Below are 14,096 nucleotides of genomic sequence, written 5' to 3' on the forward strand. Positions count from 1 at the left end.
ATTTATAATTTCTTTAGGTCTTTTGAAATCTGTCAGTTCTCTTTGATGAACAGATACGGAAATTTATCTTGTAAGGGCTTTTAAGTATAAGGCAAAGCAAAATAATCAAATTATATTTTTGCAATGCTTAATTTCTTATTGAGCTTATAAATCTAATAATGTTTTGAATATGCACTCTTGAAAGTAAAGAAGAGGGGTTGACCCCGTGGCCGAGTGGTTAAGTTCGTGCACTCTGCTTCAGTGGCTGGGTTTTGCCGGTTCGGATCCTGGATGCAGACACGGCACCACTCATCGAGCCATGTTGGGGCAGCGTCCTGCATGCCACAACTAGAAGGACCCACAACTAAAAATACACAACTGTGTACCAGGGGGCTTTGGGGAGAAAAAGGAAAAATTTTAAATATCTTTAAAAAAAAAGAAAGTAAAGAAGACAAAACACAACAAAACAAAAAAGAAAACATGGTTTGTAGCTATTAAGTTTTTTGGTTTTTGGGTTTTTTTTTTTAGGAAGATTAGCCTTGAGCTAACATCTGCCACCAATCCTCCCCTTTTTGCTGAGGAAGATTGGCTCCCTCCCCTTTTTGCTGAGGAAGATTGGCTCTGAGCTAACATACATGCCCATCTTCCTCTATTTTATATGTGGGATGCCTGCCACAGCATGGCTTGATAAGTGCAGTGCGTAGGTCTGCACCCAGGATCTGAACCGGCGAACCCTGGGCCGCTGAAGTGGAACATGCAAACTTAATGGCTGTGCCACTGGGCTGACCCCAGCTAGTGACTAAGTTTTTTAATTTAGTCATGATGAGATTTTAAATTAAACACGAAATCATAAACATTTTGTGATGCTAAGTGATCCACATAATTTGTGTCCACATACAAATGTGTCCACATAATTTGTTATTTGAGCTGTTACTCAAAATGATGTAATAAGATTATAAAAATTGCTACTTTGAAAATTTATGTGAAGGAAATCATGAAATTATACAAAAATATTTCATAAAATTATATATTCATCAAGAACTCAACAAATATTGCTTTATTAAAATTCCATTTTCCCTAAATTATCACTTTATGATCATATGAAATGGTAAAAATGACATATTCTATATGTGTTTAATGACATATATAGCAACTAAGGGTACTCTATTAGATTTTATTAATGTAATTCTTTAAAAGTATTATTATAAAGTTAAAATTACCACTGAATTCTCTGGAAAGGCTATACTAAGAAAATGTGGGATGCTGTTGAAACTTTTTTCAAAGCACAAGGAAGTGAAGGTCTCTATATCCAATGTTTATATGCTTGATTTGCATGTGATCCTTTTTCCAGCTTAAAGGCCTAGAATTTAACATTTTGAGCTAGCTCAAGTTCCTGTAGTCCTGCTAAAGTAGTACATAATTGATAAGCTCTTAAAGCACCCTTTACTAAACTTTCCTTTCTAGATATATAGACCTACTGAGATTATCTTCTAAATATTTCAGGTGGATCAATTACCACGTCAGAATGTTATTAGCTTACTTGTTCTGGCGCATCAGAAAGGGGATCATGCAACATACTTAGTACAAGCAACAAATGAATTGTTTATAATTAGTAGCTATCAAAAAAGAAACACTAGTTAGTTTTAATTTACTTTCCCTAAGGAAAATCTAGAATCACCTTTATTTGTTGTGGAAAGATACTGGAATAAACCCATAGGTATCACATTATAATCTAAATAATTATCATTATTTAAACAATTATCATAATTGTCTTTCTTTGTAATCTGGAATTCCTTCAAATGCATCTATATTTAAAACTCTTAATTGTAATAGTAAAATTATTTGAGATCAAATACATTCCCAGAAATTATGGCTTTTTATAGTTAAATTACAAATGTCTTGGGGTACTTTTATAATTTGTATTATACTCCCCACTTTTCTGTTAATATTTAAATATCTGACAATTTATGATTGTTTGGGTAAAATGTATGGACATTTATTAGGGTTTATACTTGTATACTTTCATATTATTCTCTGTTTTTCTCTTTTTCTGCTTTTTCTCCCCAAATCGCCCCAGTACATAGTTGTATACTTTAGTTGTGGGTCCTTCTAGTTGTGGCATGTGGGATGCTGCCTCAGCGTGGCCTGATGAGCGGTGCTGTGTTCACGCCCAGAATCTGAACCAGTGAAACCCTGGGCTGCTGAAGTGGAGCGTGCGAACTTAACCACTTGGCCACAGGGCTGGACCCATGTTTTTCTCTTTACTAGAGACAAAAGTAGAAAGAATGAGAAGGCATTTAGAAATGTTAGCTCTGTTTTTGTGCTTGGAGCCTCTGGAATGACCACCCAAAATGCTAAATATTTCATAGTCATCTAGAATTTAATTGGGAACAATATTGACAAAAATTTCACAGAAATATTAACTCCATTTAAGGCATGAGATGTGTTAAGTTTAAGAATAACATACAGCTAAGTACTGCTGTGTTGCCATAGTAATAAGAAGTTAGCAGTCTGAACGCCATAAAATCTAGCTATTAATAATTCATATAAATGTACATGCTGGGACCAGTTATATCATCAGAGTTTTTCATGAACAGCAAGAACTAGATTTGAGTTCTCAATGCATAATAAATCATTCCTAGTATTCTTAAATTAAATTTATAGCAAAAAGAAGAAATACTCAACTGAAAAGAGATATTTACTATTACTGAAATTGTATTTTGAGGCTATTTCTAGGTGTCAACACAGATGTACACACCTTCTTAAAAGCAGGGACTGTGTTTATTTCCAAGTAATAAGAATAATGTTAGTGGAATAATCAAAGTATTGCCAAGCTGATAAGAATGCAAACTTCTTAAAAGTCAACTTTGTTAAGAGTATTTATCATTACATTAGATTGCTGTATGAAATTCCTCTTGACGTTTTGACCTACAAAATTACAATTCCATATGGTTTAACCTAATTCACTCATAAAATGAGGAAAACTGTTACATGCAATGGAAGATTTTTTTATTAATATTTTTATAATTTAGCCTACAGAAGAGTTAAATATGAAAAAAAATGTATCTTTAACACTTTTCCAAGCAATAGAAAGCTACAGGAAATCACGTTTAAATTTTTGGCTCCCTGTAAGAGATTTTTAAAAACTGAACTGTACCAATTACTACACAAGAGGTACCAAAATGTATAATTTACAATTCTGTCAGACCAAACTTATTTATATATAAAGTTTACTTGCTCTGAGTTGAAGAGTCAGAAAGCAAAGGAACAGAAGTGAACTAGCTACAGCAATACTACTGAGCCTTCTTCAGGGTTAAAATATTTCTTTTAAAAAGGACATGTCAAGTGACAAATATTTATCTCCAACATAAAGAGGATTATGTGACATATCTAGTACAAGCAAGGCAATAGTTTTCTCCCTAATTAGTATAAGGAGTCAGACTGATTTGGCAGTAGAAAGCAAATCTGTGGAGATGTTGATTTATTCCTTTATTCAATCATTCCCCGGATGTTCATTGCACAGTTACGATACGTCAATAGGCATTCTATAGATTTAGTAGGATGCCACCAGTGCCACACAGAGACATGAAGATGATCTTTCTAGCTTACATTCTATAAATTTTTGTTCAATGGTGACTCACATGGGCAAAGTCAGTTCCAGTAACAACTCCCACTCCGCAAGCCCAGATTTGTCTAATTTGGGGGCAGCAAGACCAGTGTATGTGCAACCAATTAGGCTTCATGAGAAGACCTGGATTAAGCCATGTCACATTCTTCCTTTATTCCAGTGGCCCCTTCAGACAAATATTCCACTCAGGCAATGGCCTGGCTAGCCTCCATCTTACTTAGATAAACACACTCCTTGTCCTCAAGGGGCTCTCCCTATCTGTGCTTGGGCACCTAGAGATTCATTAAGAATCAAAAAGTCCAAAAGCCAGAGACCCAGAGGACAACAGTGATCAAGATATTTAAACTAGCATTCTTTCATGTTCTTACTTAGGTCCTTTTCCAGACCACATCCTCATTTTTCAATCTGAGTTCTAAGACAAAAAGTAGAAAAGCAAGGATCTCAGTGAAATTACTTCACTGACTAAGAGTACCTTCTTTTTTGTGGAGAAAGGAGGCAAATTAGGTCTCTAACCTCCCTCCTGATCTCATGTCCTTCCTGGTTCTTTAATAGTAATTATCTAGTTTTATATATATGGATTAAACAATGTTGCTATATTTCATAGAGTTCTCCTATCCCCTCCAGAGAGGAATCTTGGATTTGGAAGGCATTATTATGGAAACAATCAAAAAAGAAGTTCATGTTTTTAAATATCTACAAACTCACTTGATACATGCATGTCTCAGCACACAGTGCAGTTGTGCCAATGTTGCTGTTATTGGTGTTAAGTGTTCTGCCCATTCTGCTGAACTTCATAAAACAAAACACAGTCTTTGCCCTGTTGCAAAGGACAATCTCTTCTTTTGACAACATAAGGGTAAATAATGTTTTTTCAATGCCAAAAATGCATTGCAAAAATTAAGATTTGCTTGCTTTATATCTCTGCAAGAGGTCTGATTTAAAATTAAGGGAATTTTTTTTCTTTCTTTTTTTTTGTGAGAAAGATTGGCCCTGAGCTAACCTCTGTTGCCAATCTTCCTCTTTCTGATTGAGGAAGATTGGCCCTGAGTTAATATCTGTGCCAACATTCCTCTATTTTGTATGTGGGATGCTGCCACAGCATGTCTTGATGAGTGGTGTGAAGGTCCAAGCCTGGGATCTGAACGCACAAACCCTGGGCCGCAGTGGAGTGTGTGAACATAACCACTATGTCACCGGGCCAGCCCCAAGGGAACATTTTTGGGAGATTATTTAAAATTTTATAGAGAAATGGGTTTTAGAAGAATAGGAAAGAATAGAGAATATATTCTAACTTTAAAGTAATTTGACCATAGTTTAATTTAAAGGAATTTCACTTTTATAAATATAGCTTCCTTCTCATTAACATATGTGAATGATAGCCAAGTACCTATGTTAAAGGTGATACCAAAATTGGCTTGGACTCCCCTCCATCTCCAGCTTTATGAGGCCTCTGCTTCCGAATAATAGCTTGATAGTAGTACAGGTTCAGCGTACCATGCAAACAACCATAGCTGGTGATACTCACTCGCAAGGTCAGGCAAGAGAGTAGCAATTTTTCAGAGACATATCCCCTTGCTGCTGGCAATAATCAAAACAAAGTGACTTCAGAGTCAGACTCACCTAAGTTCAAATGCCAGCTCCAACGTTTATCGGCTGGATGACTTCAATCTCTCTAAGTTTTCTCATTTATAAAATAGGGATTCTAACACCAAACTTATAGGTTGTCATTCAGAAAAAATGAGAAACTTGCCTAATATGTATAGAAGAGTGACTAGCACACAGTAATTCCTTGACACATTGAAAATTTTTTTAAAAAAACAACAACAAAGTAATAGGCCAGAAATGCTCAACCATTGTTCAAGATGCCCTAGGATCCATCAATTGTCTTGAGGTCATAAGATTCTCTAGAGAAAAATCAATTGTAATTCACTTTATTCCAAAAATACATAGGCTATATCATTAAAGGCAGAGTTGAAAATGCCACCAAAGAAAACATGGATTAAATTCTGGCATTTCTAAAAGCTGAGACTCATGTCTTAAGCTCTAGTTACTAAAAAAATTTGAAGAACATATAAATTTTTGAAAAGTGAATGCAAACTATAAAAGAATGATATTTTGTTATTCCCCATAAATTTAGGACAGCACTAGAGGCTTTAATTATTATTACTATTTGAGAAAATATTTAAGGCGAAACAGTGGGTTTTCTTAAATCACAGGAAGACATTTTTAATATGATGATTTTATTAATCTTGAAAACAAGAGGCAGGGAATACAGAGAGTTTATATCCAAGGCCTTGGTGAACTCTAACTCTGGCTCTGCACTGCTGTGTAGCTCTAAGTAAAGTCTCTAATCCCTTTGAACTCCAATTTAGTTATTTAAAATACTCGATTTAGCATGGCTTACGCAGAGCATAATCAATATGTACTGTTCATACATAAAAATAAGTAAAATTATCTATATTTAATTTGTTGTACAATCGAATTAGCCACGCTATCTTTCCTGCATGTAACCACATTTAGGATTTTTATGTTGCATGTGATTTAAAAATGTGATTCATAGGTACTTTATTTATTAAGCAGTATTTATATTTAGTCTAGAAGATTAAGCAACATGGTACTATAATATACTGCTCTGTGAATGAAGTAGTTAGTAAACAAATACTGAGCTGATAAATAAAATGTTATTTATAATTTCAGACTATCTTCTGACAAAAGAGAACAAAAAATATCGAGAGTTGTAGGGGCAAGTTACTGTCATTTTTCCTTATGTTTTTCAAGAAGCATTAACAGACTAAAATTTAACTTATAAGACTGTCATTTACTCATATAGAGGAGATGAGCTACTTAGGTGGAGACTGGGGAATGGCAGACCCCGAAAGCATTTGAGAACTTTAAAAAGCAATTCAAGGGGCTGGCCCCGTGGCCGAGTGGTTAAGTTCTTGCGCTCCGCTGCAGGCGGACCAGTGTTTCGTCAGTTCGAATCCTGGGCGCGGACATGGCACTGCTCATCAAACCATGCTGAGGCAGCGTCCCACATGCCACAACTAGAAGGACCCACAACGAAGAATGTACAACTATGTGCCGAGGGGCTTTGGGGAGAAAAAGGAAAAAAATAAAAAAATCTTTAAAAAAAAAAAAAGTAATTCAAAGAACTTCAGTTGAAAGAACATTTTAGCAATGCTTCAGGACCTCGGGGATGGGCTGCATTATTTCGAGTGTATGCCAACAACACCATTAGCGGAGATAAGTCTAATAAATGTTTGCTTTTCTCAGCTTGGTGTATTAGAAACAGGGTGGATAGGACAGACTTGCTTAGAAATGTCCAAAAAGTAAAAACGAAAAACTTGTGCTTACTTGAATCTGTGGTATTTCTGACCTATTTAGTTATTGGAGAAACTGACGCGATTCATGACAACTGTTAAAATCCTAACTAACTTTCGAAACCCAGGTCAAATGGCACACTGTTCTGTGTATATTTCTTCATTTTGAACATCTATAGAATTTCTTGCCTTTCTTGAGGGACTTATTCTGGCTTTTATTGAAGTTAGTTGCATGTTTTTGTTTATAACCAAATTAGACATAAGCACCATAATAGGAGTGACTGTATCTAACTCATCATCTGTCTTCCACAGTATCTTATAGCAGGGCTTTAATAAATATTGGTTAAAATGAAAAGAAAAAGGGAGGGGTTGACAAAGAATAAAGTACAATAGTTTCCCAAGATATGAAGCACTATGTTGCAGACATTCCCCCCATTTTTTTCTTTCCTCCCTCTTTTTTCTTTTTTCCCTCTTCCTTTTAAAGATTTTTTCCTTTTTCTTCCCAAAGCCCCCCAGTACATAGTTGTGTATTTTGAGTTATGGGTCCTTCTAGTTGTGGCATGTGGGATGCCACCTCAGCATGGCTTGATGAGCAGTGCCATGTCCACGCCCAGGATCCGAACCGGCGAAACCCTGGGCCGCTGAATGGAGTGCAAGAACTTAACCACTGGGCCACGGGGCTGGCCCCTCTCTTCCTTTTAAAAAATGTTTGGTCAGATTTAATTTGATCCTTATAATACAATCCTTCTTTCACTTTTCTGAACTGTTCCTTCTCAGACTCCACAGTCAAGAATGGATAGAAATTTGTATTTTCATATACGATTGTTTGTTGGAAGTCTGAATCTATTTCAGATCTATTGAACTTAGCATAAGTATTTGGGCATATAGGTTCGAGTAGTAAGAAGACCGTAGTTAAAATTTCTGTCCCAAGATATTTCTACCAAGAAAGGGTAATGAGAGCAAGACCTTTGGGAACAGAATTACATGGTGGGTTGGTGCCCAACTGGAGACTGTTGCTGAGGAGAGATATGTGATGTATACAAACGATCCCACGGAGGATTAAAGAAAAAAGCAGCATAAAGGAATACAAGATTTTGCTACCTTTTGTAAGTAAACACTTATTATCTTCTGTCTTTCTTCCCTCCTTCCCTCCTGTCTTCCCTCCACTCCATCCTTCCTTCTTTCCCTTCTTCCTCTCTCCCTCTCTTCTTCTCTCTCACTCTCCCAACCCCCACCAAATGTTTTAATTTCCCATTTTGGTGAGTGTTGGCATATAATAATACTTTGTTAGCAGGTGAACTAAACAAATAAAAGATTGGGCTTTTGTGGTTTTAATGACTGAAGACAGAGACATAATATGGAAGTAGTACGCATTTGATGGGTCATAGATTAGTGGATTAGTGAAAGCAAGAACAGGAGATTATACATCTATCCTTAGATAGTTGGGAAGACAGAGAAACTGTACCAAGAACTGACATAAGAAATTTAGGATCTATATCCAAGTGGAAGACTTTTCCTGAGGGTCAGGATGGCTGATACAGTAGGGAACAAGGAGTTTCAATTAACAGTTTAAAGAATAGAGTCATATTGCTCAGGGAATTCTGGGTCAAACAGCCTAACATCACCAAAATATTTCTTTAAAGTACTATCTGAGCAAAACTAAGTATTTTACCATTTACCATCCCATAGATTTAGAGTGGCTAATCTACATTATAGGTGAAATTTTCTTTGCTAAAACTTATCAAATGTTCTAGTAATTATCATATCCAATCATTAATGAAGATGGGATGAAAGGAAATTGCTTTGAAATGAATTTATCTAGCACAACTTTTTATCTGTATTTTTGAACTAAGGCCCAGACTTTCTTTTATCTGGTTCTCGTTATTAACATTGCTAAAGTATTAGAAATTATTAACTGGTAAAATATTGAGGTGATTTCACAATTCCTTAGGGATTCAGGTTTCCCAGCTTGCAAACTGAGCCATAGCAGCATTTTCTGAAGATTTGGTTAAAAAATAATTGGCCTAATATGCTTAATTAGAACATTTTTTTCCCTCAGTAGTTCACTTTTTTTCTTCTGTACACTACATGACATTATTAGAAATCCACTTTAACAAAGCCCACTCTATTTTTCCCCATGAAAATAACAATTAATGCACATTTGATCCCTACATAAAGAGATCCATCCTCTACCAAGAAGTCTTTCAGACATAAAAAGTGAAAACAGGGGAAATATTATAAAAATCTGCTTGTGATTTATGAAGTTTATTCTTCAGGTACATAAGACTTAATTCTATATTCAATGTGCAGGTTTTTTTTCCTGTCAAAATAGTACTTAACCAATATTCCACTATTATGAATTAATGCAAAAAAAATTAGATAATATTCATTATGAGAATATCCTAATAGGAAATGTTTATGATTACCTACTGACAAATATTTTGAAACAGGTTGTAGCAGCTTTCTTTTAAATCATAAAGAATTATAAAATTATTTTCAAATTTACTTGAAAAAATCAGTTAGCAGCTTTTAGAGTGTAAGAAATAAATACTACATTTACAAATTCTATGCTTCTTTGCAAGATATTGGTCCTATAAGATTTTAAACACAAATAGGTCCAGCCCTGATGGCCCAGTGGTTAAAGTTCAGCACACTCTGCTTCAGCGGCCTGGGGTTTGGTTCCTGGGAGCAGAACCATACCACTTGTCTGTCAGTAGCCATGCTGTGGTGGCAGCTCACATAGAAGCAGCAGAAGGACTTACAACTAGAATATACAACTATGTACTGGGGCTTTGGGGAGAAAAAAAAAGATTTTAGACATAAATACAAATTTTCATGTTTCTAGAAGCTATATAATCAAGATAAAATCACTTTTAACAGTAATTATTAAAAAAACATTTTTAGCCTTAAAAAAATAGACTTCTCATTCTCATTTTTCTCCTTAACTAAGTTGTAGTTGACCTTTGCTTGGGCAACAGTAAATTTCATAACTAAGAAAAAGTTTCCAGTGATTTACACTTGTTGCAAAATAACATAGTTAGGTCTCTCTGAGGTCAAAGACCGGAATTTATGTGCTTTTCTTTTTCACTTTTTAAAAATTGTGATAAAATAAAATGTGCCATCTTAACCATTTTTAAGTATACAGTGCAGTGGTAGTTATTTTCTTTTTTCTCTCCAGCTTTGTTAAGATAACATTGACATATAACATTGTGTAAGTTAAAGGTGTGCAATGTGTTGATTTGATACACTTACACATAGGTAAATACTTTCTTTACGCTCATCCTTAGAATAAAATATTTTTAATTATTGTAGTTTCAAATCATTAATCATATAATCGTAATAAAGATTATTTTACAGAGGCTTTTAAAACATAACTGAACAATTTTAGAACATATGAATGCATGCAGCTTGATTGAGAGAAGAGTATACCATCAAGTACTATTTTTCTTCTGTAGGAAGAGAAAATCTGACACCTAAGGCAACCTAATTATTCTTCAGACTCGCTTGCTATTCCTTGAGATGAACATCTGCAGTCTTTGAGTGTTCTTTATATCTAGACAGATGGGAAAATGAAAAGAAGTGGTATTGTCCTAGAGACTATTATAATCAAAGCAGTAGTAAAACTTTTAAGGATAATTGAATTTTTATCTCCTTAATAGCTTCTCTCAATGAAAATATGCTTAAAGATTACAAACTGACAATCTTAAGGAATCAAGATAATTCAAAAGCAAAAGGAAATAGTTTTTTGTTATATAAAAAATTTTTTTACCTACCTTTGTGGAATATAGAACATATGCTGGGGAGGTGGTTTATAGAGGACTCCTTCATACACAGGCCAGAGCCCACTTAAAATTCGGAAGAGAGAACTTTTCCCACAACCATTGGGACCAGTTATCAAAAGATGCATTCCTTCCTGTACCTAAAGCAAGAAATGAAATTACAAATGGCAATATTTAAACATGATTTCATTTGGCAGCATTTAAAAGTGATTTATTTTTTAAAAACTTTCAAACACATGACAATCTAGGATAGGCAAGGAATCAAAGAAAAATATATCAGGGTTGAGAATATCAAATTTGGATTTGACTATGCTTTGAACCTGAAAGCTTCATAAGATAATCCAACTCCAAAGAAAATGGATCTTCTTGCCATGAGGACTGGCTTTCCAAAATTTTAATTGAGGTCTTGTCATCAGATACTACACACATATGGAGAAACAGAATCACATGGGAAATAAGAAGCCATAAAAACTTAACATATATTAAATTTTATTTTACTTATATTAATATTTGGTTAAATTTATACTGAATTAACATGCAACTTTGATTTATTTATCAGTTGGAGTTATAAACTACAAAGTACAGCTATTTTAAGAGCCACCCAGGTTGTTTAATTTTGTACTTTAGCAGTCTGAAATGTTACAGAAATCACAAAAGTCCATAATCAGAAAGATAAAATGATTCTAATTCTAATTTATTTACAGATAGAGAAAATATGCTTACCAAACCCAGACAGAGGAAAGCAAGAGGATTATAACTTAGTCTTTTTTTTTTTTTCTGCTTTTTCTCCCCAAATCCCCCCAGTACGTAGTTGTATATTTTAGTTGTGGGTCCTTCTAGTTGTGGCATGTGGGACGCTGCCTCAACGTGGCCTGATGAGTGGTGCCATGTCCATACCCAGGACCCGAACCAGTGAAACCCTGGTCCGCGAAGTGGAGCGTGAGAACTTACCCACTCGGCCACAGGGCCGGCACCTATCATTTACTCTTATGTCTAGGGATGAATTAAAACAAATCTATTTCTTTCTTTCTTTCTTTATCAATAAAACAAAAGTTATTTATCTATTATTGATTGGATACTTCTCTTTAGAATCTTCCATCTTATTTACCATTTAAATTTAAACAGTTAAATTTCATGAGCTCCCATTCCACCCAATAGGATCAGGAAGTTGTCTTAGTGTAGTATTTAAAGCATATTGTGAAGAATAAGGAAAAGGAATAGCATTAAAAAATTTTACCTACTTTACTAAGAACAAACCAAATTTTATAAACAGTGTTTTAAAAAATGAACATAGTAGGAAAGTGTGAGAGGTGGAAATCTACAGTAGGCCTGTAGACGTAGCTTTGCATAGTATGGATGCAAACTTCGAAGTATCAGTGAAGGAGAATACATCTTATTGAAAATTCCAAGATGAAGAGGATTAGGTTGCTCGCATTATGTTGTATAAGAGACCAGTTCCATGTCTATTCTTGACTCATTTGCTTTGTATAACATAAGCTGAAATCTTTTTATTGAGAGAAGGTGGTGGGAGAGGGAGGGAAAAAGGAAAAGAAAAAAGAAAGATTGAGATGGAGGTTAGATAAAGGAACTAGCAATGAATGTAATAAGTATACGTAAAGTAAAAATAGTTCAGATTCATATTCTGCCTAAATAATTAGACATTTCCTGGGCAAACATTGATTGAATATTTACCAAATGCCTGACATTCTACCAGGGGAATACAGTGCTGCCCAAGGCAAAGTCCCTTTTCTTGTGGAGCTTACAGTCCAATGGGAAAGACAGCAATAAACACATGAACAAAAAATTAAGTAGTGATAAATGCTACTATGATAGCATAAGAGGAAGATGTGTTAGGGAAAGATGGTAGTATTGTGAGGTTGGAGGGGAGGCATCTTTTGATTTGGTGCTCAGAAAAGTCCTCTTTTAGGAGGTAATATTTCTGCTGAGCTTGCATGACAAGAAGCAACCAATCAGCTCTGGGAGAAGAGTATTCCCTGCGATGAAGACAGCGACCATAAGGACATAAGAAAGGAGCAAGCTTGAGTCTATAAAATCTGACCATATATATTTTTCCTTTCTACATCTAGACAAACTGAGATGCTATTTTGATAGAATAAAGTTCAAAGAAAATTCTGGGAAGAACCCGGAAAGAATTAATTTAGTGATTTGTTGGGCTCTTTCACTAGAGAGAGGATTAAGGAAGTTTAATTTTGTAGAAGCATAAATACTTCCTAAATGATTTTTTGTAAAAGGTATGTGCCACGGCAAAAGGTGTATTCAAAAAATATTTTAATAGGCTCATTCTCTATTAGGAATTTTCAAAAATTTAACACATTTTGAGTCGTTAGAAGTCTTTTCTACATTCATATTATTTTTTTAGCGTAAGTTTTCTGATGTTTAGTAAACAGTGAATGTGAGGGAAAAAGAATTCCCATTTATCGAATTTTCTTCTTGAGATGGTTTTTTAATTCCCAAAGGAGGAGAACATTTTCCTCTAGAAACATGTTTATTTGTCAATTCACGCAGAGAAAACAGATCTTTCTATTATATTTTAAGTGCCTGAAACTTTTAATAAATATCTTTGTAGAACTTCAAAATTTATGACATTTTCTTTAGATTAATTATTTTTTAATTCATTTTATGTAAAAATAAACTGAGTTCTGAATTTTTTCACAGAAAGAGAGTGATGTGTCCACAATAATGTAGTTAGTAGGTGGCAGAATTCAAGGCCCTCACTCTATTTAATAAATGGAACAACAAGAATTGATATTACAAAACCTAACCTGACCAAAGAAACTCTGTGTAAAAACTCACAAATTATAAATTGGTAAATTATTAAAAATATTTTAACCTATTTAAGATTATGGCACACCATTAGCACCTATGGTGCTCGTGTTCAGATCCAAATAAAGTCACTCTATAGGTCTATAAATGGAAATATACAGCATGACCAAATTGTAGTTGAAAGACGGTTTCTCTTATATTTATTAGCACAGAACTCCCTACCCCACCCCTTTCAGTACTTCTCATCATCTTTCAGCACTTTTATTCATTTGCAAATACATCTTTAATAATTAAATCTAGACTAAGGTCCATACTAAAATCATTAGCACATACATTGTCAGATTTGTAATTCTATATCAAGTCCAAGTATGTCTTCATTTGAACTAAGCTCAGATGCCTTCACTATAGTCATTAATGCTTATCAGCAAATTATTTTGTTCTTGAATTCCAAAATGTATGTTTAAATTTTACAGTGCTTTAAATCAGGGCACTAGGTTTATTAGCTATTTTTACATCTTAGTTTTTGTAATCAAGACATAGAATATTAAATAACAACTCTTATTCTCAACAGAATTAAAAATTAAATTCCAATCCATGAATCTTCTC

At 34.4% G+C, this 14,096-nt stretch overlaps 1 protein-coding gene across 9 annotated transcripts in view; it reads right to left on the bottom strand.

Annotated features, from left to right (window-relative positions):
- Positions 1 to 14,096, bottom strand: part of ABCD2 (ATP binding cassette subfamily D member 2) — a 60,423-nt gene that overhangs the window by 25,273 nt on the left and 21,054 nt on the right. For 7 of the 9 annotated variants that reach the window (XM_070270115.1, XM_070270118.1, XM_070270117.1 and 4 more), the window contains one exon: positions 10,701 to 10,846. In XM_070270115.1, coding sequence (XP_070126216.1) covers positions 10,701 to 10,846 — 146 coding nt within the window. Of the gene's footprint in view, positions 1 to 10,210; positions 10,481 to 10,700; positions 10,847 to 14,096 lie in introns of those variants that run through there. The other 2 variants (XM_070270121.1, XM_070270120.1) reach the window with 1 other exon arrangement.

Source organism: Equus caballus, chromosome 6, assembly GCF_041296265.1.
Source record: "Equus caballus isolate H_3958 breed thoroughbred chromosome 6, TB-T2T, whole genome shotgun sequence".
Lineage (NCBI taxonomy): Eukaryota > Metazoa > Chordata > Mammalia > Perissodactyla > Equidae > Equus > Equus caballus.